We start from the raw sequence: 23,796 nt of genomic DNA, 5'->3' as shown, positions 1-23,796 counted from the left end.
CAGAATATGCTACCAGGTGTGGAAATGGTGGAGGATTGAGGAAACAAAGTACACGCCAACAGACTTTCAGTCTAAATAGTATTTACCAAAGTTTTGAAAGCAAATGATATTAGAATGCTTCAACTTGACCATAAGCTATTAAAGTTCTATTCAAAATATGCAGTTGTTCAATGTAAATAGGGTGTATAGAGTTAAGTAATTGTTAGTGAAGTGCTTCTAGTGATGACGCAGTTAACGAGGATGATTTTTTTAAAAATTGCTGTTGTCTGAGTTGAAATGAAGGAAGCAGTTAACTTGAAGTTACTGGTTTGTGTGTTATATAGACTCAGATAGGGTTTTAGTTGCATTTGCTTTGCATTTCTTTCCTGACATCAGCCAGCAACTTCTCTCTTGAAAAAATTAAGCAGACATATTTTTTCCATTTCTTGATTTCTCCACTTGTCATTGCTGCATTTGGTGGTTTTCCTTGATGTTTGGTCAATCACAGCATTTAGTAGCACTTATCCAAGACGGCTACTTCTTTTTATACCTCTGTTCTGGAAAACATGTGTGAAGTTGTGCTAGTGGGAAAGTATGCGAATAAAAATTTGTCTGTTTGCTTGTAGCTTTGCTTTTAATTAAACCAAACTCAGTCTTAGGGGAAGTGCATATAGGCGTGGTGGGCAGGAAAACTGCAGAAATATCTCAAGGCTGAAAGTCAGACATGAACATGCTCAGAAATGTCAGAATTGAGGTTGCATGAGCAACCTGGGCCCAGGTATCCGTTTTTTCTGTCTTAGCCAGTAACTGGGGTTCCTAATATGCTGTTATCTCCAGATTTTAGTTGGAGTAGAAAGAATCAGGTCTAGAGTAGAAGTCAGTCAATGAATGGCAAGTTGTAAGATTTGCACTTTGACTTAATACACAGCAAGAGTAAGAGGTATGGTGGGAAGCATCCATTCTATTTTTAAGTAACCAGGCTTTGTAAATATGGTATTGACAAAGCCTATTGCAATGCCAAAGCTCCTGCCTTTGTCCCAGTCATTTCATTTCCAAATACTGATTTCAGCATTTGGAAGCATAACTTTATTCTCAATCATTGCTCCAGGAAGCATGTTGAACCGTATCAACAGACAGGAAAAGGCAGCTAAATACTGTCAGATTTCTTACTCTACCATGGAGGTATACCATGGAAGAACTCAGGATAAAGGTTAAGTTTCTTAGTACTGGGAGACAGCTTTGAAACTGTTCCTTAGCATACTTTTGCTGTTGGCCCTCTTGGGTGTGTCAGAAGAGCTGGCCTTGAGTAGACAATAGCACCCTCCTTTCTATATACTGGTGAAATTTAGTTTCTGCTTTCTCTCCTAATAAAGCCGCTATTTTTGTACTTTCCTTTTCCATTACAGGGTGAGATCATATAAAATACTGAAAAACTCTTTCTGTCTTTTGTTGCTGCTTTGCCTGAAAGTGTCAAATGACAGCTCTTCCTTTGTGTAGAGATGGTCATTTTTTTCTAATATTAACATGACTGGAATCTATTTTCTATACTTTTTCCCTAATTCATGTTCCTTCACCCTTCATCTTATTTCCATTTCCTTCTATGTTATATTTTCTTTTATTCAAGTTACATTTTTAGCATAATAATTTGTATATTGTCAAATAGATTTACCAACAGTCAGGTTCAGTTCCCTGATTTGGAAATACAAAGCCTTAGAAGCATTTGCTGACTTCCCTGTCAACAATTTTTTTTTATTTTTTTTTTTAAAGTTGTTTTGGGTTGGTTTGTTTGGGTTTTTAGTCCAGGGTAACTCTAGTCTGGTCCAGTCCTGTGAGCACAGCACCCACTAGCAGTTGGAGTGCAGTAAGGGTCTGGAATGCATCCTTTTGTGGATTTTCTGAAGGACATCCATGTGGTGCACTCCAGGACTGCTACAGTACATGCACAAAACTGTAGGAGGTCAGGATGACAAAGATTACTTTGAAAGCCCTCTCTAGATGTAGAATTAAATGTTTATGTAAATACACCAGAGTTCAGAAGTATCACAGGCACCTTTGTCAGCCCCTCTGGTTACAGCCCTCTGGTTAAACTCTTCCAGGTCATTGAGCTAAGACAGACTTTTACAAGTAGTTTTATGGACTGGCATTGCATTTGGCAGAAACAAGGAGAGGTGTTTCTATGTGTGGCCAACAGCACTTTCTTCTTATAGGATTAGGTTTTTTCAATCACATTCCTTTTCATTCTGTTAATGCCTGATTTATTGTCCCTAATGCTTTTGATCCTGCCATGCTATTTTTAATGCTATTCTATGTGATGGAAGCAATCAAAGCTTTTTTAACAAATTGAGGAATGGCATCAGTATGAATTTACTGGCATTTGTGCATTGCATAAACACAGTGTATGCTGCAGGTTGCAATACTGCTATTGCTCTTATTCTCCCAGTCTTTGCAGATGTTTGCTAAGCAGCACCCATACAGGTGCAATGAATCTTGCTATTGTTTAGAGGGGTGAAGTTTTTGAGGAATGTCACCAGATCCTGAATATGTTCACCTTATGATGTTGTCACTGCCAAATTACTATGTACTTGCATGTATCATAGCTGTCAGATCCATATGGTTTAACAGTCCTGCTTCTCAAGTAGAGTCTTGTGAGAGACAGACTGCCTTGAGCACAATCTTACTATTGGTGAAGGTAGATATGGAAGAACTTCAGCTCTAACAATGCACTCATTAGTGGCCAGTGTTTTACGAGCATAGTCCAGGGTGTCTTAAGTGTTTAGAATGGATTTGTATGCAAAGTCATGATTTTTAATATTTTATTTTGTTTGTGTATATGTTGACGGTATACAGTGAGATTTGCTACATGCCAAGGAAATATTTGTACACCTTAATTCACCTGGAGGATTCTTAATATCTTTCTCAATATTAAAATAATTCCTGTCTGTAACCCTTCTTTCTCTTGTCCTGGACCAGCTCTGTCTCTGTCCTGTCTTGTTTCTTTTCCCTGCCTGTCATACTTCTCTCTAGAACGGCTTTTATCTTTCTGGATACCTATGTACTTTAAGAAAGTTATGTTTAAAACAAGTCCTTTTTTTTTTTTTTCTCTCCATTTTCCTCCTCCTCCAGTGGTCTCCGGAGGATTGAAATACACCTCTCTCTGTTTGGCAAACAAGGTGAGATTACAGAGGTTTGGGGTGAAACTGCCTGACAGAATCAAGTCTGCATCATGTGGAAGTTGAAAGTTCTTGGCCTAGCTTGTCTGATCTGAAGAAGATCTGGTACTCCATGCAATGCAGAAAGAGTCCAGATTTTCATAATTCAGTACTCACAGTCGCTGACTGATAACTCTCTTTTTTAAAACTTATTATCATCATTATTATTATTATGCCCCACCATTATACAATGCATGTGTGAACCATTTTAGGAAGGAAGGTTGGCTGTGATAAGGGCATCAGGTAGAGCAGTTGATTATGTGGCTGCAGAGGTGTCTCTTGCTTGGGATTTGTGCTGCTCAGCCTTGCTGAAAAAGCAAAATGACATGAGTTGAACAACAGATTAATGAAGTAGTGTGCAGACTTGTTTTCTGCATTCTGAAAAAGGTGACAGAGTAATGCAAAAAGAGGTCTTAGAGATATTATAGGCAGGTAGTACTGTCTTCCCTGAGAGCAATTATAATGTGACATTTGTTGAAATAGGTGTATGTCTGCAGTGGAGCATGGCAGCACAGTACAGGGCAGCGGGCCAGAATTCATTCCAGGCAGGTTTTTGCTGAAGAGCAAGGGACTCTGTGGTAAAGAAATGTTATAGCTCTTCTTTGCAGCTGCAGTTCCACAAAGCACATTAGACATGAGAACATCAGGGTCAGTAGGGCTGCTCACATGCATGCTTAAAGTTAGGGATACTTTAGTCTGTTCTAACCATGCTATTCTGGGGTCTCAGAATAGGTGTTTTGTAATCTACAACTTCTCAGTAGTGGAAAAATATAAATAAAATTTGTGACGTTCATCTGAAAAGAGCTGAATTAAGTTTGAAAGACTGAAGATAAAAGGTGTGAGTAAATAGTGATCTTTCATTTGTTTAAAGTCATCTTCTTACTACTTTGGTGGCCTAAAGCATCATCAGATCTGACCTTCAGGATTCTTGTACACTGGCAGAGCAGAGTAAATGAGCCTTTTTATGTTGGAGGATCACATCTGTGAAAACCAAGGAAACAGAGGACAAGTTTTAAAATTGAAGCAGAGGAGGTTGAACCCCATGGAACTTTCTGTATCCTCAAGTCTAAGACCTGTGTTGTTACAGATGATCATGACATATAATCTGCTTAATAAATTGACTGTGCTCTAGCATGCAAGTGTTGAGAGTACTGAGGACAAAACATCTACTGAGAGTCCAGTTCAGGTATCATTCCTGTGCTAGCTATGAATCTAATAATTTCCAGCCTGAAGGTATTCATGGCCATTTTACATTTGTTAGTTCCAGTGCCAGCATTGACCCTTAGCATACAGAGATCTTCCAGTCATGTTTCCCTCCCTCCATCAATTTAGAGGGAGGCTTAAATATGGCTGTGAAGTAAAGACAGGTAAGTGGCCTTGAGTCAAAGCAGCAGAGCATATAAAATGCCTCACCTCACGTTCTGAGCTTGAATGTTCAGCAAAATTTGTAAAAGCATATTCTGAATGGTGCTTGGTTGTTTTGGTTTTTTTTTTTTAAAGTATGTTCAAATAATAGTCACAGAGTTAATGGCACAGCACTATTGCAACGAGTTGAACAGTTAGTGATTAAATTCCAGTAAGGGAAAAGAAGGTAGCTTTTCAGTATAAATATGCAAAAGATGTGAGGATGAATAGTGAATTGTAATATGTGAAAGGCTTCCTGGCAGGTTGTGCTATTGGAAGAAAAATGAATGTTATGGTAGTGACCGCTGGGGCAGAATCCCCTGACCTTGTCTGCCCTGATTCAGTTCTTCCCATGGGGACAGACAACGTGGATGTTAATCATTCTGGATTACTACTTTTCTTTGTCATATCACAGTTTTGTGGGGTTTGGTTAGGTTCGTGATGAGTGGGTTTTTTTACCCTGCTGTTGTAATTCAGTCTAATGGCAGCCTTGACATTGCTGTGGCTAATATAGTGATCAACCCTGCCAGACCACTGCATGAACTGCAGGTATTCCCATGGAATTAGGAATAAATAAAGCATTTCCTATGGTATTGGGAATAAATAAGTCAAGTCACAGAGTAGGCTGCTCCCTGGCTTTCAGCCCAGTGGTTTGCCTTTCAAGGATAACCTAATTTGTCTTCCTTTTATGTTTTTTAGCATTCCTACAATACCTGTATTAATCCCCATCTGAACTAATGATTCCCTATGTATCTGAATGGATAAGTTATCCTGTGTTATCCTTTTAACCATCAGTAATTGTGTCAGAGATTTTTTGGGGGTAACTACCTTTCTGACACTGTCACATATTGTGTCTGTCATCTCTCCTTGAGAATTTTTTTTGACCTGTACTTGCTGTTGAGGTCAAGCATGTCGACATGAAGTTGCTTGAATCGATCTTCCCATAAAAGGAGTCACTCAACTAGCAATGCCACCCATCTTGGTAAATTTATGACAATGCCAGGACTTGAGGAAAAATGATGTGCTTGGCTGCTTCAGTGTTCTTGGATGGTGCACAGATAGGAGCACATTCAACTCTGTTTTCCTTTTGTGATGTTGTGTGGTTTCCATTTCTACATGCTTAGTGCGTTGGGGTTTTTTTGTTCTATATTGCCATTTTGATTAAAAACTGAGGCAAAGCTGGTGTGAAGAAAACCAGTGCTGCCAAGTAGAGAAGGAGGTTCTGTCTTCAGCTAGTGTTCAAGACAAGAATGAGTAAAACATTGAAAACACATTATTTCTTCATGAAGGAGCTTGTCTTTTCTATCCATACATTGAAGCTATTCATCTGTAGCAATGAAATGCCTGTAGTACTTCACAGATGAAGCGTCTTTCAAGAGTGAAATTAAGATGGCGAGGTACCAGTCTGGAGTTGGTGAATGAGCCAAGGGAAGCTGAAAAACTGACTGGTGGTTGATGGCTTCCTTGTTGGCAGAAAAGCAAAGTGTTATATTCTAGAGAGAACAGCATAATTTTTCAGGTGTTGGGGAAAGACAAGCGTGGAATTTTACTCTGAAAGGACTAAAAGATGATTTGAGGCTTTTTGGAAGATACAGGGAAGAGGAATATAAATGTCACAGTGTTTAAGGACCATTTAAAATAATTTACAAACCAAAAACGTACTCAAAAGATATCTCCAGGAGACTGTTATTAATAGATACTGTTTCTTTTTGCCGAGTATCTATTCTTTAAATAGAAACTATGTGCAGTCCAGTACTGCACTGCACACTGCATTGAGATAAGAGGACTGACGCAATAGTTTTTTCAAGCATGTATTTTGAAATGTCATCAGAATATATTTTGAAATAGTTGCCTGTTCTGTAGGGTGGAGATTTTTGAATGGCATGTTTCCTTTCTATAGTCCTGTATTTCACCTAAAAAATAAGCACTTCAGTCTTTTCAGGGCATTCCCTTCTGTTTTGAAATGAAACCTTCTGTATTTTCTTCTGTTTCAGTAGCATTTTCAGCAAGTAACTTAATTTGATTATTTATTGACCATAAAGCATCATGGTCTACCTCCTTCTGTGCTCTGCAAATTTGTTTTTGCTTGCCTTTTAAGAATACAGTGTTCTTGTCTGAGCTTTATTTTGTATAATAGCAAGAATATTTTGGCATAGATTCAGAATTCAGTTTATTCTTTCAATTTGTGCAGGGACGTAGCTCTATCCTTTCACAAGTAGCAGAGCTGCAGCATTACTAGCAACTTTCATCTGATTGCCATCTTCAACAAAATCATCACCTCGTGCTATGCTTATGCATCTGATGTAAGCCCAGCTAGATGACGTAAGTAGCTGATGAGGCTGCCAGCTATTCTCAGGAGTAAACCTAGTATGACTACATGTAGGTAGAGGAGCTTGTCATTATGGCTGTTGTGAAGACGGTGGAAAAAAAAACAATCTGTGATGCGTATGGGTCCTTTTGAATACCTCTTGGATCCTCACATCTTCTACTTTCAGCCCTAAAGCAGCTGCTTCCTATTGAAAATGCCTGATTCCGAGAAGAATCCCACAAGTTTCTGTAAAGAGTCTACGTTTCACAGATTCATCTAGGTTGGAAAAGACCTTGAAGATCATCCAGTCCAACCATTAACCTAACATTGACAGTTTCCAACTACACCATATCCCTCAGCGCTATGTCGACCCTACTCTTGGGCTACTCCCCAAGGTGGACTTCACCACCTCCCTGGGCAGCCCATTCCAACACCTAACAACTCCTTCTGGAAAGAAATACTTCCTAATATCTAGTCTAAACCTTCCCTGACACAACTTAAGGCCATTCCCTCTTGTCCTATCGCTTGTTACGTGGTTCAAGACACTCATCCCCAGCTCTCTGCACCCTCCTTTCAGGCAGCTGTAGAGGGCGATGAGGTCTCCCCTCAGCCTCCTCTTCTCCAGACTAAACACCCCCAGTTCCCTCAGCCGCTCCTCGTACGACCTGTGCTCCAGACCCTGCACCAGCTCCGTTGCCCTTCTCTGGACACGCTTGAGTCATTCAATGTCCTTTTTGTAGTGAGGGGCCCAAAACTGAACACAGGAATCGAGGGGCGGCCTCCCCAGTGCCGAGTACAGGGCTCAGATCCCTTCCCTGTCCCTGCTGGCCACGCTATTGCTGACACAAGCCAGGATGCCGTTGGCCTTCTTGGCCACCTGGGCACACTGCTGGCTTCTGTTCAGCCGGCTGTCAATCAGCACCCCCAGGTCCCTCTCTGACTGGCAGCTCTCCAGCCACTCCTCCCCAAGCCTGTAGCGCTGCTGGGGGTTGTTGTGGCCCAAGGGCAGCCCCCGGCATTTGGCCTGATTGAAACTCCTCCAGTTGGCCTCAGCCCATGGCTCCAGCCTGTCCAGGTCTCTCTGCAGAGCCTCCCTACCCTTGAGCAGATCAACACTCCCACCCAACTGGGTGTCATCTGCAAACTGACTGAGGGTGCCCTCGATCCCCTTGTCTAGATCATCAATAAAGATGTTAAACAGGAGTGGCCCCAAAACTGCGCCCTGGGGGACACCACTCGTGACCGGCCACCAACGGGATTTAACTCCTTTCACCACAACTCTTTGGGCCCGGCCATCCAGACAGTATTTTATTCAGCAAAGCGTGTGCCCATCCAAGCCTCAAGCAGCCAATTTTGCCAGGAGAATGCTGTGGGAAATGGTGTCTGAGGCCTTGCTAAATTCAAGATAAACAACATCCCTCATCCAATAAGCAGGTCGCCCTGTCGTAGAAGGAGATCAGGTTTGTCAGGCAGGACCTGCCTTTCATAAACCCATGCTGACTGGGCCTGAGCATCTGGTTGTCTCCCATGTGCTGTGTGATGGTGTTTAGGATGAGCTGCTCCATCAGCTTCCCGGGCACTGAAGTCAAGCCGACAGGCCTGTAATTTCCCTGATCATCCTTCTGACCCTTCTTATATATGGGTGTCACGTTGGCCAATTTCCAGTCTGTAGTGACCTCCCCAGTCAGCCAGGACTGCTGGTAAATGATGGAAAGCATCTTGGCGAGCACCACTTTTTTGCTTGTGGGAAGGTAACATGGGAGAGAGCAGAAGTAACAAAAAACAAACATGGGATGGCATCAAATCCAGGGAAATTGGGCTGTTCATTTCTGAAGAGTTTTTGAATAGATTAGTGCAGGTTGCTGGGCTCAGTAAAATACACACTTTCTTCAGGAGCTCTCTTCCTACCAGCAGTGGAGAAGGAAGGCAGAACCTGTAGAGCCCCCCCCTCTGAAGAACTGACTATTTTGAATCTGTTGGGTTTTTTAATAAATCTTAGCCTTTACTAATGTTTCTATAAAAGCCACTTCTTGATAGTCATATTACTCTTGCTACTTTATTATAGTAATAGTAATAATAATAATAACAACAACACTTCTAATACATTCTGCTTAGAGGATTAAGCACCATCGCTGCTGTAGCTAAGTATTGCTTTCTTGTGCAGTCAGTGACATGCCCAAAGTTGTAAGCAGGTTGGTGTGTGTTCTGCTTCTCCCTGAACTCCTTCTGTCAACTTCACTGGAATGGTAGGGTATCTAGTACCAAGTGTGAGGCAGGTGTACGCTGTATTGGCATCTTCATTTACAGCCACTGTTAAACAGTCCAGTCAAGAGCAGTCTTGCTTCAGTGAGTGGTCAGTGAATTAACTTTCTTTGGGAAGGGTACCCTTCCTGCTGTGGCCAGGCTTTTTCAGGAAAGGCAATTCTGTGCTGAAATTGAACAGATAAACTGGTGCTGAGAGACTGCTGCCAGCTAGCAGAACCATCCAAAAACCTGGCTGTCCATCTTGCAGTTGTGGAGAAACTTAGATTTTTGTTCTTGTTATGCATTCTGGAAATATGAGGCAAAGCAGACCTGAGTAAAGATACATTATTTTCTCAGTGATATACTATTTCATAGGTGGCTTTGCTGCTTAGTCTCTTGTCTTTTGCCCTGGAAGTGAAAGATATCTTTTTTTTTTCTGACAGAGCACAGAAACATAACCTTTTCTTTGAAGGGAGATATGCAGATTCTATGTAACTTCTAGCAATCACAGCAAAAAAATACTTTGTGAACAATTTTTCCATCTTCCAGTAGATAAAAGGCATAAAATAAAATTACATTTTAAAAAACCCCTAAAAGCATATGCTTGATGTTAAAATAGAGGAATGGAAAGAGCAAAGTAAGACATAAATATACTGATTTTTTTTTTTTTTTTTTTCATATATACTTGTCTGAAAATGGAGAGAATAGCATTTCCATGTTTGCCTTGCAACTCATGCTGGTCTTCTCCACAAATCTAAAAGATAGCTATTTTAAGTGATACTTTTTCAAATGATGCGGTATCCTCAGGGAACTAGATAAGAACTCTCATCAGTGTTTTAGACATTGTTCATCTAATTCCCCAGTAAATCTTGCTTTTCATGAATCTTTTTTTCTCTTGAAATCGTGTTGAGCTATATAGGGAAACCTGTTCCTGATCACTGGCAGAGAAAATGTAGCTCCATCTCAATAATCTGCCCACTTTTGTCTGTCTGCACCACTGCAAGATGGTAGATGAGTGTTTTCCTTCTGGAAGTCAGAAGGAAAATAACTTATGACTTACATGCCTTGTGGTTCTTATCATATGTGGCTGTACCTTCCCATATAGGATAATCTCTCTTTGCAAAGGTTAGGAGCAGCATCTTGGAGAAGGTGAGAAAAGGGGAAAGGAAGAGATGAGTGTGACTGTTTGCTGAGTCCCTGTTGCTTAGCTGCTGGCTGGGAATTCCTCCCTGAAAGCTGAAAGTACCATACTTCAGAGTATGGTTCAAGTTGCCAGAGGCCACCGCTGGTTCTTGGAGGGAAATTTTCTTGTGAAGCACCATCTGTATATTCAAGAATGATGAGGGCTTCCACATCTAAGCGTAGTCTTCTATTTGGGCCAAAACAGTAAATATAAAAACTGTCTTGACAGACATCAGAGGTAGACTGATGTCTTAGACTGTTTGATGACTCCTATCTAGCCCACAGCCAGGGGTCAGGACTGCTGGTGTAACTGTTGAACAGGAAAAGGGAAAACAAAAACTTTTTGTACTCCCTCCCTTTGAATATTTCCTTGCCTCTTCTGTTTCAGCCTTATCCTTCATCCAAATCCAAAACCCTTTTGATTGTTGTAAAGTCGGTTACACTAGACATATATGCTAGAACTGTTGTAGTGGCACAGCATGATCCAGTGAGAGCTATCCTTTCTCTGGGAGTTTGTCTTCCTCCCTGCGGTTTTCATTGTCCAGCTCTCTGAAGTCAGATCCAGTTCTCCTATAACCTGTCTTTGCTCTGCTCTGCTGAGGTATTCTCAGAGGATGGCAAAAAGGAGAGTCAGCGTCAGGAAGCAAGATCTCTCAGTAATAGATCTCGCCATCTTCTGCAACAGTAACTGGGCTCTAACAGAAATGGATAAGAAGGAATCCTAAGATGGTAGTGGGGAAGGTACAGTATTATTTCTCCTTGTGCTCTCTGGACAGAGTGGTAATACTGAGGTAGCTCACACTGAACTAAGACACTTAGGACATGGTAGAGAAAACCTGTGTTAACTCTTGCATGGTCCTCTTTCATTTTAGGTCAAATGGAGGTTTAAAATACCACTTTTTTGGAAGTTAAAAATGAAGTGTACCTTAGAATAGCTTTGAATTAGAGCTATTGGCAAAATAAGCTGATTTAAGAGCTGGTGGTAATCCTATTACTTAATAAGAGGATCATTTAAATGTATTTTCTTGGGGATATTTAAGATCTTTAATGGTTGTGATAAATGAGGAATGTAGGAATACTTTTTTGCCAATTATATTTTGAGTTATTTGAGGTAAGCAGAGTCTTTAAATCTAGTGAGAATTACTGGAAGTAACTGAGAATGGAAAGCAGTATTTTTTCCTACTTCATGGAGAATGTAATTAAACTATCTTTCACTGCAGGTCTGCACAGAAACCTGCAGAGCTGTCATGCTGAGGGTGCATCCAGTTTATGTATTTCCTGTTTGGGCTGCAATGAGGAGGGAACATCTGTTTTGCAAGGTGCTTTATTCATGGATATACCTGTGACAGTGAAGTCCTGGTACTTCGTTCTCCAGTGCAATAGAAATAAAGTGCACCTGATGTATCAACAGTGTCAAGCTGGACATAATCAGTGACTGGTTTCCATAGAGTCATGTGTAGGGTATCCCTTGAACAGGCAGCCCTGTGTTGCATCAGATGAAATTTTCTGAGCATAAATGAAAAATTGAAGAACAAATGCTCTACTTTGGAGGTGAAACATAATGACAACGGTCCAATGAACTGAAGTTCTTGTCTTTAATTAATGAGTTAGTATCTTTTTCCTTCTGTGATCTTTTTTCCTGTGGTGCTATTTTGTTTCTGGTCTTTGTAGATGACCATATTGTCATTTAGGGCAACGAGTTACTTTTTTTAAGAAAACATTATGTGTAATTCTGTTACCTATGAGGAGCAGCTGAGGACTTCAGGTTTGTCTAGTTTGGAGAAAAGGAGGTTGAGGGGCAACCTCATTGTTCTCTGCAGCTTCCTGAGGAGGGCAAGCAGAGAGGGAGGTGCTGAGCTCTTCTCTCTAGTATCCAGTGACAGGACGTGTGGGAACGGTTCAAAGCTGTGCCAGGGGAGGTTTAGACTTGTGTTAGGAAGCATTTCTTTATTGAGTGGTCAAACACTGGAACAGTATTCCTTGAGAGATGTTTGATGTCAGTGTTTGAGGCATTTGGACAGTGTTCTTAATAATGTGTTCACTTCTGGTTCAGCCCTGAAGTGGTCAGGCAGCTGGACTTCCATGTTCATTGCAGGTCCCTTCCAACTGAACTGTTGTATTCTATCAAGCATTTAACTAGCAGACCATTTAAAACAATGAGGTTGATACAAGGGACTGAAAATATTTACAAAACCTTGAGTTGTATGTAGTATTTCATTATTCTTTCATTGTTGGTAAATAATGTAACCCTTCACAGCTAGGCCTCCTGTATATTGGCAATAGATATTATTGCTGTATTTCCATTTTATGGTATGCTATTCCAACAGGAGTAGCAGAAAGTGCCTTAATGTAAGTAACAAATTTATTTTCCCCCAGCTGGTGTTTTACCAGATACTTTTTAGTGAAGATAACAGTTTGCAGATTTAGATTCAGAACATCTTCCGTAAATGCAAACTTTCTTCTCTCTTAGAACACACCCCATGTCATGTGTAGGTCACAGAGCAGCTGTGAGTGAGTAACCCAGAGGTCACACCACTGCTCAGATCAGGCAAAGCTTGGTCTGAGTTACTCTGATCACTGCTAGTGCAAATGTGTGTTCAGAAAAGGCATTAAAAACAATTTCTAAAAATGAGACAAAAAAAGGGTACTGTCATTTTTAAGTATATATTCCCTATATCATAAGATCTGATGGGAAGGATAAGGGAGGGGAAGGATGTTCCAAGTCGAACACAGCTGCTCTTTATTCCGTCTGGGGTACTAGTAAAAGTCTTTCATATGAATCCACATAATCCTGTTTCCAGTCATGTTACTGTCTTGTCTCTCCCTCAAATTCTACCAAGTTTTTCCTTATTTTCCAACTGTCTTTTGACTCTTAACTGGCAAATAAAAACCCACCGGGAGGGAAAGTTTGCCCTCAGCAATGAGATAAAATTGAGTTATACGGCTTTAATGTAAATGGAAAAGGTGTTGGATTATTTTGTTATCTTCTTTTTGTTATGGGGAAATGGGTGTTTTTCAAAACATTTAAACTGAACTGTTGACAGATTAGTTTCCTGTTTGGCATGACAAAATTGTTCATTATGACAAAATCTATTACCTCTTCTTTGACATTCTTTTGGTAAGGATTTACGCGCTGTACTTTTCTTAAATGTTACGTAAAAATAAGTTGACCTTTTTTTTCCCTTTTTATGATATCTTTGCTCTTGGTAATAAAGATAATATTGTGGCATTGTTTTCTTTAACTTCCAAAATGCAGGTGTGTAGTTTCATTGCTGTGTGTTTGATGGATTTGCCCCGTGTTTCCTCCAGTTACAAAGGAGTTCCTTCCTTCTACTTGCTACTCTGTGGCCCAGTAGGCATAGGAAATGTTTTGTGTGTTTTGTCTAGAAGTTAGAGAAACTTAACTGGATTTGAGTTCCTTCCAGGGTATGTGCTGCAGGGCAAGCGTGGCAACTGTGTATTTTTTTTTTGAGGTGGCAGTCTCTGCTTTCTCAAGCTTGTAGTGTAAGTTTAGATACATAGGGCAACTTCAGATGTACGGAGAAAGGATTTTACTGTTCAGTTAAACCTTTGAAGTTGGTAAAAAAAAAAAAATAAAAAAAATACTTTGGCACATATGTACATTTTCTGTCTCATTCATTTCCTAGCAAACATTCAAAAAAACATTGCTTTAAACCTGTACAAATTGTTAGTACAAAATCAGTCATGTTTTCTGTATCTAAGAGAGTATAGATTATTTAGTTAAAGTAAATGCTTCAGTTTTTAATCCAGCTATAGATTTTCAGACACAGTGTCCCCAGCTTTCTAGCATGTTTTATCTACAGTGGGAAAATCGGAGAGACTGCAAAATTTAATCTGCTCACGTTCAGTGCAAAGTTCTCAGAGAAAGATTAGATGATGGAGCATAATTTTGGAGCTTGCTTTTATAGGTTATGGCTTTCCTGAGGGTTGTATATACCTTTTTCTTTCTGGTTTTATTCCATGATTTGTGTCAATTATAAGCAAGCATTTCTGTGGTTTCTCATTAGAGAATATTCTGCAGGATAAAATAATTTGCTTGTTTGAGGAGGTTGTTTGAAAGGGCAAGGGAGGGAGCTGACTTTTGAAAAGGATGCACTAGTATGAAAGCAGCTTATTTCTCCTGCTCAGTTCTGGATATACTACTTGGCTATCTATCTACCTCTACTGTACTCAAATCTTTGACAAAGAGTCCTTTGTCTTCCTCTAGAAAGATTTCCTAGAAGTCCCAGAGAGAAAATACATATACAGACATGTTACAGAAACGAGAAAGAGATATTGCTGGAAAAGTGGAATAGCACAGTTTATTAGTTACTAATATGGAGTATGGCTGGAATAGTGGGAATTACAGTGGGGGTTTCTTTTTGCTGATAACTGGAATTAATACAGTAAGTAAAGAGGGAGAGCCATTGGAGTGTTGCCCTTCCATTAGGCATGGAGGGGTGAGTGATGGGGAAGGCTCAACAGCTTTGGATAAAACCAGTCAAATTCCCTTTTCCATGTGTATTTCACAAGATCTCATGAGCATTGAACTTTGATGAAAAGATGAGCTTCAACCCCTTCAGTTTTTCCCCTCTTACCAATGTGTTTTGAATTGCAGGTTTGGATTTTCTGCCCAGTCTCTTGAAATTCTGCAATTTTCTTTCCCCTTTCAATCTGAAGATATGACACATATGAGTGGTGGTGTGTTTTCAAGAAAAGTACAGCACTCTGAAATAGCATAATTGTAATGAAAATAATAAGTTTTTTCACCATTTGAATAAACATGATGCACACATCATTTTTTTATACAAGTATTATGCACCAATATGAAGAAAATGAAACTACTTGTACAGGTACACTGAAGAGAATGAGTTTTAGAACATTTGTCAGATTTATTATTTTGGAAGAAATTATATTGTAGGGTATGTATGGTAGCATTGTTGAAGGTAAGGTGATTATGTGGCTTTGGGGTTTTTTGTTGCCCTGTTGCATTGTTGGGTTTTTTAAAATTTATTATATGGTCTTGCTGTGCAGTGTGTTGTGTCCTTTCTCTGCACATTCAGGAAGATTCCTGTTTGACTGCTGTGATTGACTTAGCTTCATCTTTGTATCTTATGATTTAGGAGTTAAGAAATTTGAAACTCTCTGATAAAAGGACGTTTTCATCTTCCTCCCACTGTATGGTGACGGAAATCTGACAGCATTTTTTAACAAATAGGTCAGCACCACTGAAAAGAACTCCTCTGAGAAACAGAAATATGTGCCAAATGTAAACTTAATGGTGCTATAATTGCACATGCACTGAAGACCCATTTTGATATGCCTCCTTAATCCTTCTTGGTCATCAAAACCTATACGATACATACAATTTATACTTGGATATGAAGATGGCATTTAATAATCACTGCGTCTTATGTATGCTTATGTAGATGTGCTTTGAATTGATGGCTCAATAGAAAAGAACCTCTTCCATTACTTAAGACCCTAGCAGAGTATTTGCCATTCTGCACTTTGCAAAGCTGCAGATTTCCCAAAATGCTGCTTCCTGCCAGGCCTTAGAGATCCAGCTTTCTGTTCTAGAAGATTAAATCAGAAATGCTCTAGATTCGAGCTCTGTCCGCCTAACTGAAAGTTATTCCAGGTAGGATGCTGCTAGCTCAGTGGTTTGGTACAGTTGTGGCCAAAACCAAATGATGTTTGCATATTTCTTTAGTTCACACCCCCTTTTAAAACATGTCCCTAAAGGCACTTCATTATTAGCTGAGCCATTTTCAAATTTTAAATTTCTATTACAAATGGCTAATTTGAATCCACATGCACAGTTCCTGGCTTACCTTCAACAGAATAGGCAGAGTCAAGGTACCAAACCTTTCCTCCTTGGTAACATTCCCCCTTGTCTGCGACTTGAAGACATTATCTCCCGAGTTGCTTTTTTGCCACCCTTGTAGGGTTGCTTTGGTGCTTTTCATCTGTGACAAGAGCTTAAAATTTAGGTCTTGCTGTGTTCCTGGTCAAGCCTATTAGACAGCTTATAAAATCAACCTATTTACTTGAGAGAAACAGCTGAGTGAAGAAGTGCAAGAAGTATAAAGAAATTAACCTTAACAAGTGAGGTACTACAAGTAAGGTAATATAGTAATAAAATCTGAAATTATTACTTTTGTTTCTATCCCTTCTCATGTGTATCTTGTACTTCTTAGTTATAAATGCCTTTTCCCAAAGGATATTATTTCAACATATATCTTTTTTTTTTCTTTTTTTTTTTTTTTTTTTTCTGTGTCAGGCAGTTATTCCCACAGCCTTGTGGTTTTTGGATGGTACAGATACCTTGCTCTGATTTAACTCTGTATTTTAGTCTCACCTGGTGCTTTACTTATAAGAAGAGTTAAATGGGGAAGAATGACTTGATGAGTATTTTAATGGCATGATTGGACCCTTCCAAAAGTAGCCACATTGAAAATAAAATATGAGTTTGCTAGAAAAATGGTGTTTAAAAAAAACCCAAACAAACCACAAAACCAAAACACCCCCCCTCCAAAAAAAACCCCTAGTAGTCTGTCATAAGCACTAAAAGCCTCCTGCTCTGACTATAACTTGAATATTTGTTTAAATACTTAAATATTACTCCAAAGATCGCAGTGGATTTAAGAAGGATGGCATATGTGGATGTGAGCTCATTGCTTACTCATAGATCTATGAAATCTTGGCAGTTCAGAGACAAGGTATATTTTAGTTTATTTCTACTGTGCTTACTACTTTGCTAGAATCTGTTTGGATTCTGGTCCATAGATTACTTTCTTTGTAGCGATGCCAGCTCAAATGCAGACTCCATTTCCCCTCCCCTCTGTGCACCATTTTGCCCATGCTGTTAATTCTGAGGGATCCATTTGGGTAGCCATGGTCTGAGCTGGATGAAGTAACAAATTTTGATGGAAAAAAAGTTCTCGGCCCCTCAGCTGCATCAGGACTCTGATGCTGTTTTCCCATCAGCTTCATGCATTCCTGTGCTAGTAGAGTACCTGGTTGGAAAAGCACCAGAAACACTTAAATGAGGAAAAAGATGTTCAGATACCTGTTGTCTCTACTGCTGTGCTGGAGAGCCCATGACCACTGTGCTGCTGGATAATTGTGAATACTTACTTGGATAATACGCAAATACTTATTTGAAAAATATCATCGAGGCTGTTCACAAATTTCTTGTCAATCTTTGTGTGGGACATGTACTTTCAAAAGTGCTAGTTCAGGTTTTCAGGGTAGGCAGCCAATAACAAGCTGTAGTCTGCACATGGTTGAAGTCAAATGTAGAGCTGCTGTGTTTTCTAATGGAGCAAGATTTCACTCCTGATTTCCAGGGCTGCTAGGCCTGCAGCTGCTAAGGACGAAACAGGAGGTCCTGAAAGTTAATGAGTCAAGCTCAGTGCGACCAAGCACAGTCACAGGTTGCCCAGAGAGGTTGTGGAGTCGATCCTTGGAGAAATTCAGAAGCCTCCTCGATGCAGTCCTGGGCAGGCTGCTCTAGGTGGCCCTTCTTGAGTAGAAGGGTTGGATGAGAGGACCTCCAGTGGCCTTTTCAACCTCAACCTTTCTGTAATATTAATTAATCTTCTCTCCTCAGCCTGCCACAGTTACACATTCATCAGGCCCACATCCTTTTGTCATGTATCTCAGAAGCAAGGTACTGTTGGCTACTATAAAATTTTTCACTGTTTATTGGTAATCTGGGGATTTAAATTTGTAACTGTGATTCTATATGATGTGGAGCTTGTTCATCCTCTTTTCCAGTTTGGTCAAATATTTTCATCCATTTTTTCCCCCCATTATTTTCTGTCATTATGTTGGATAATAATGGCTTGGTTTAATATGTATAACATCAGTTTTTAGGGAGTTGTTCTTACTGTGGAAAACTGACACATGATAGTATGATAACACAACTACTTTGTCCAGGTTGACATGTTGGCCCTGGCTAGTTTCTATATTAGCTACCAGGGGGAGGGAAGAGATTGAGAGAGCGAGCCTGCAATTCACCTTGCTTCTTAGTGTAGATGCATTGAGAAAGCACTGTTGGTTTATGCCATGCATTCAGATTGTTTTTTCAGCTTGCACTATTAAGATGAAATTTCTACACTTATGGGAAAGAGTGAAATAAGGTTGTTTGTCTATAAAGTACACTGTAGGGTTGATTCATTACATTATTTTTTCCAGAATTTGGGATTTTGCTTTTGTCTTGAATGCATGCATATATGATGGTCATATTTCACAGACTCATCTAGTAAGTTTAAGATTCAAAGGTTGCTAGTGAGTTAAAGCTAGAAGTGGATTGACTGATTATTCCTTGTAACTCTTTAATAATGGAATTGTTTTATGCTGCACTTAAATTTGCAGCATGACTCAGTGTAACACCACATAATGTGGCACTAATAACCACAAAAATAGGAAAATAGCACCCTGAAGATGGGAAGCAGGAAGAAATAGGTTGATGATAGAGGAGGGCTTGTGAAGACTAGCTGCAACAGGCTGGTCTGCTTTTCTGGCTGCAGATTTTATCATTAAGCTAGAAAGCACAAATGAAAGGAATGAATTAGGAGCCCATAAAGACTTCAGCCTGTCACTGTTGGTGCACCCCTGTCTTTTTTATTCTCCCAAATACAATATTCCTGCACGTGTGTGTGTATGTTTGTAGTGCAGTACGGCACTCTCCTGTACTTTCGTCTGCTGCGGTTGGATTCAAAGTGGCTGCTGATCAGCACGTTGTCTCAGTGCAAGGCAAGGTCTCCTGTCTTCCAGTGAGATCTCAACTGGTCTTCCAGCTACTTATCTGCTTAACCGCTGGGTGCAAGCAGCCACTGATGTCTGATAATAAGCATTTGCTGCTAATCAGCTACCACAGAATACAGCTAGGGCCAGGTACAGCAGTGGCTGCATAGCATGGGGAGCCATGGTCGCTCTAGTTCTCAGCAGCTGATCAGAGGTAATTGGCTTTCTCCAGGGAGGGGACAGAGATAGGGCTAGTTAGCTGTCTGATGGTAGCTGTGTTTTGAAACACTGATTATCTGTGGTTACCAGTGGTGACCACCTAGTTCCAGCATAAATGGAGCAGTAGTGGTGTGATCAGGAATTGGGAGCAAGTAGAGAACTTGATGGTTTAAAGGATGCTGAGAGAGCTCTCAGCAATGAACTTGATCACATGCAGTGAACCCCACGCACTGAGCAGTTTCTGCTTACCTACCAGTTTTTGTCTGACAATATAGGAACAGGGGCACTGCTTTAGTATAGTGCTCACTTCTCGCCATTTCACACCCTTTCTGACCTTGCCTTTAGAAGTTCCCAGGCTGACTATCTGGGCTTCCCAGCATGTGGAGGTGAGCAAATCTAATGCTGTCATTGTGGGCTTCTGGACCAAGAAGCAGCAGCCTTTCTGGGCTGTTTCTCTTGGGCTCCCTTGTACCGAGAAGAGAGGCACACCTGGCAAGATCTCACCTACCTAGTGTGGCAGGATATGTCTGGTGGTGTGGCCATGTGTTGTTTGGGCTTGCCATGAAACACAGAGGACAGGTTGAACTGAGATATGGTGGAAGGGCCAGATATCAAATAGATGAAAGTTGTTTGCAGCCTTGTATTTCGGTTTTGGTTTTCTGTGGCAAGGTCTGACAGTGCTAACTTTCACACCTCTTGCAGACAAGCTTTGTGCTATTCAAAATATTGCTGCCAAAAGTCCTTTGTATGGACACTGTGATTGGAAGGATGTTTTTCTCTCAAAGCTGGCAACTGTGAAGAGATTTGGAAGAGTAATTCAGGCTGTTACCTGCACTTTGTACTGCAGATGCCCTTTTGCAAAACTATAAATCCCAACCTGCCCAAAGGAGCTTTTTAAGTGATGTTATTAGCTTGGTTCAAGTCAAACAGTTTGACATTCTTCGAACAGATGTATTATGTGAGGCTGATGGTCTGTATTCCTGTACTTCAGCTCAGAACTTGAAATTGGTCTATGCCACAAGCATGCATGGTTTGTTTTCAGATGCTTTGTAAATGAATATTTTATTAGGCAGCTGTGGCCAAATGCTGCAGGATGGCCTTGGATACACTTCGTAGCCAAGCAGCTTTAGCTGTGTTGGCAGAGCCCTCTGGTGGGAATGCAGCCTGTGCCAGCAGCAGCCGGTCCAGTGGGCAGTGCCACCTATTTCTCCCAAATGCCATCAGCCAGCCCTCTCTTGGTTCAGGGGCATCCCACCAGCTGTTGGCTTGAGTGGCCAAGGAGTTCCTCTTCGTCCTGTTCCTAGCCGGGAGAGCAGAGCCCTGTGGAACACAGCATTTTTTTACTAAACCTGATGGTGTGCTGTAAGGGCCTGATAATTTTAGGTGTTGCTTTGCAAAATATGATGGCTCTTTGAGAGTAGTGAAGTTAGCTAATGACAAGATAATGTTTTCTTAATCCACATCAGTATAAGGGAGTTGTGACAAGTTTCAAGAACTGCTTGTATGAATTTCAAAAGTATCTGTAAATACCCTTTTTAAAAAGTACCACTTAGTAGAAGTAACTGATTTACTTAGGTATACCGTGGGACATTCTAAATCAAGAAACCACAGCCTTCCATTTCTGTTTGTCAGTAATGCTTTTGGAAATCAAGGTACTTGAGGACAGGGCTTTGTGTTTTTAAAGTACCAACTTACTGAGCATGAAGGAAAAATGTTATACTTGTCTAACCTAATAGTATTCAAAAGCCTGGTTGGGACTGCTAGATGCACTGCCAAACAAGAATGTGCAAACAGGTCTTTTAATCTGATTAGGTCCCTAAAGTGTTGATATAATACAGGCCAATAACTCTCCTACAGGAAATCCAGCTGTTTGGGATTGTTGCATGAGTAATGCAGTAGTAATAAAGTGTCTGTCTTTTCCCTCCTCACATGCTGGCCAGAGCTTTTCACTCACCATTGATTTGAAACACTCACAACTGTGCCTGGTATTTTATCTTCATTAAAATAAAAAAGAAGGAACATGTACCATGGCTTGAAAAGGCAATTGCCTGTGGTGGACAGGAACCCCCTCTGATGAAATTGGAGAGTAGCAGCAAGACAAAGGCAGTCATATTTTTGTGTCATTTTACTTGTTTCATGATCAAGTTTTCATTAAGACAGACATAGAAATTATTCCAAAAGCTCAAATAACATTCATGGTCTGTATCTGAAATACCAGTTTCAGTTCTTCAACTTTGCGTTGAGTCATGTGCTCTGTCGCTGGGATTCGGCAACACAGAACCACTCTCTTAAGAGACCAGTCATGTGAGAGGCAAACGCATGGTGGAACTCCTTGCTGCAGGTTGTTGTGAATTCCCAAAGCTCAATATGTTTCAGAAAATAATTAAACACACTTGTGAAAGGAAGATTGGCCAGTATGAGGAGATGCAGATACTGCCTTAAGAATTCCACAGCTGCAGCCAGGGGGGTGGGAGGTGCATGGTTGTGTATACTAGCCCTCTTCCTCCTTACTCTTGGGTGAAGGCAGGGTGCTGAACTAAACAGGGCTCCCTCCTTAAGGCCCTGGAGAGAGCTGGTGGTGTTGTCATTCTTGTCCCCCCTGCTGATAACTGGAGGAGCTCTGATGGGAGAAGTACCAAGCTGTTTGTGATGGATGAGGACTCTAACTCTCCTCCCGCAGCCTAGAGAACTTCTTTGTTGAGGGATGTTGTTTCTGGAGGAATCCTCCAGTTTACGTCAGTCTGATCTGGCATTTCCCATGGCCAGGTGACTTTTCTCAACTGTAATGAGAGTTTCACTGGAGGCTCATTACAAATACATGTAGGAGGCAGCACAAAGGTGTTTTTTTTTTCTTGTGGGACAGCTTCATCTTCCTGGTTTTCCTGTAACGTTGTGGTTAGAGGCTTTAATTCTCTGGCAAGTGGTGTATGTATGTTTTTCAAGCCCTGCGTCTTTCAGCTTTTAGGATACCCAAATATTTTTCTAACTTCTGAACTGAAATTCCCTTACATTTGTATTATACAATATCATCACGATTCAGTTTTGTCGAATGCTGTCTTACTTCCACAGGTCATCTTGTTCTGTGCTCTTTTTAAGATAGCCACATGCAATTTTAATCCTGTGATGCAACAACCTTCCTGAGTTGTCTGTTGTAACTCAGAATTTCAAATATAAATACAACTCTAACATTACTCATTATTATCTCTAATCTCAGAGTTCTGTAACAAAATGTCTTGGAGAGTTCGTGCTCTTTTGCCTATGCTTTTAATTTCAAAGACATTTTCTTGGAAAGTGACTGATGAGATAATAATTGGAATTTTTAAAGTAAGTGCTGCTCTTCTGAAGAACTTGGTGAAGACTAATATTACTGTTCAAATAGGTAGGTGAGAGCTTTGGAGATTGCTAATTTGTACCTTTTAAAAAGCCGCACTGCCTTGCTTTTGTCTCGGAATTTATTATGCTTCCCAAGTATAATGTGACATACTGAATAGGGCAGGGGGTGGGGACATTGTCTTCAGCTGACATGCTGTTATCAGCGGGACTGTGTTTCTGGACACAAGATTTCACAGTCATTGGTCGTCTGAAGAAAGCCTTTCCATCTGAGGATTGGACAAGAAGATGCGTCAATTTGCTGCCCGTCTCCAAGGTACTGGTGATGCTGCCTCCACAAGCTGGCTAACGTCACAGCTCCATCACCCAGCGGGGTGTGGGCTTTTTTCTCCTCTCCTCTGTTTTAATTCTGTATTTGCTTCCTACTGCATTTCTTAATCTGTCTTCTGCCAAATGCTAACAGCATGATATTTTGCAATCATTTAGGTGAATACAAGAAGGACGAACTCCTGGAAGCTGCTAGGTGAGTGCCGCTGAGAATATAAAGCATATTTTGGGGGTGGAATCGGAGAGGAAAAGGGATTTTTAAAACATTACTGTTTTGTCATTTGCCTCTCCATGAAATGATGCAAACAAACCACTTCATTAGCATAAATCTCTTCAGACTTTACAGTCTGGTACAAATGGAAAAGCCTGTTTATGTAATTGAAATCCCCCACTATGGTGGTTATAAGGTTAATATTGAGTTTTTGCTTTAAGCTGCTTAAATCCTCTTTATCATTTTGTGACTGTTCTTTCTAGGGGGAATTTAAATATCGGCATTTTTCTTTTGGTTTTTACTGCTACCTTAGGATATAATTTCAAAACAGGCTTTATCAGAACAGAGCATAAGGAAGCCTATACAAAAGGTGTAAAGTTCACTCATGTATTCCAAAGATGCTTTCATCCTTCCGACAGTGCAAGATTATTTTATATAGACTGTTAACCCTTCTAAAAAATTTCTGGATATTGGTATGTAGTTGCTTCAGATGTTATGGGCCATATGCTATGAAAATGTATTTAATTCAGCATGTTTCATTCAGCAAATGGCTTTCAGAGGATCTGTAAAATTAGATAAAGGAAATGTAAGAGGAGGTGTTTTTGCACGATCTTTTGTAATACACTTAA

General features: G+C 40.4%; 1 protein-coding gene across 1 annotated transcript in view; it reads left to right on the top strand.

The window, feature by feature from the left end:
- TNKS (tankyrase) overlaps positions 1 to 23,796 on the top strand; it is a 143,217-nt gene that overhangs the window by 53,616 nt on the left and 65,805 nt on the right. The window contains exon 4 of the mRNA XM_074905608.1: positions 23,116 to 23,152. Coding sequence (XP_074761709.1) covers positions 23,116 to 23,152 — 37 coding nt within the window. The remainder of the gene's footprint in view (positions 1 to 23,115; positions 23,153 to 23,796) is intronic.

Source organism: Athene noctua, chromosome 4, assembly GCF_965140245.1.
Source record: "Athene noctua chromosome 4, bAthNoc1.hap1.1, whole genome shotgun sequence".
In the NCBI taxonomy this organism is placed as follows: domain Eukaryota; kingdom Metazoa; phylum Chordata; class Aves; order Strigiformes; family Strigidae; genus Athene; species Athene noctua.
Note: the sequence above shows the minus strand (reverse complement) of the source record. Positions and strands in the feature narration are given on the sequence as shown.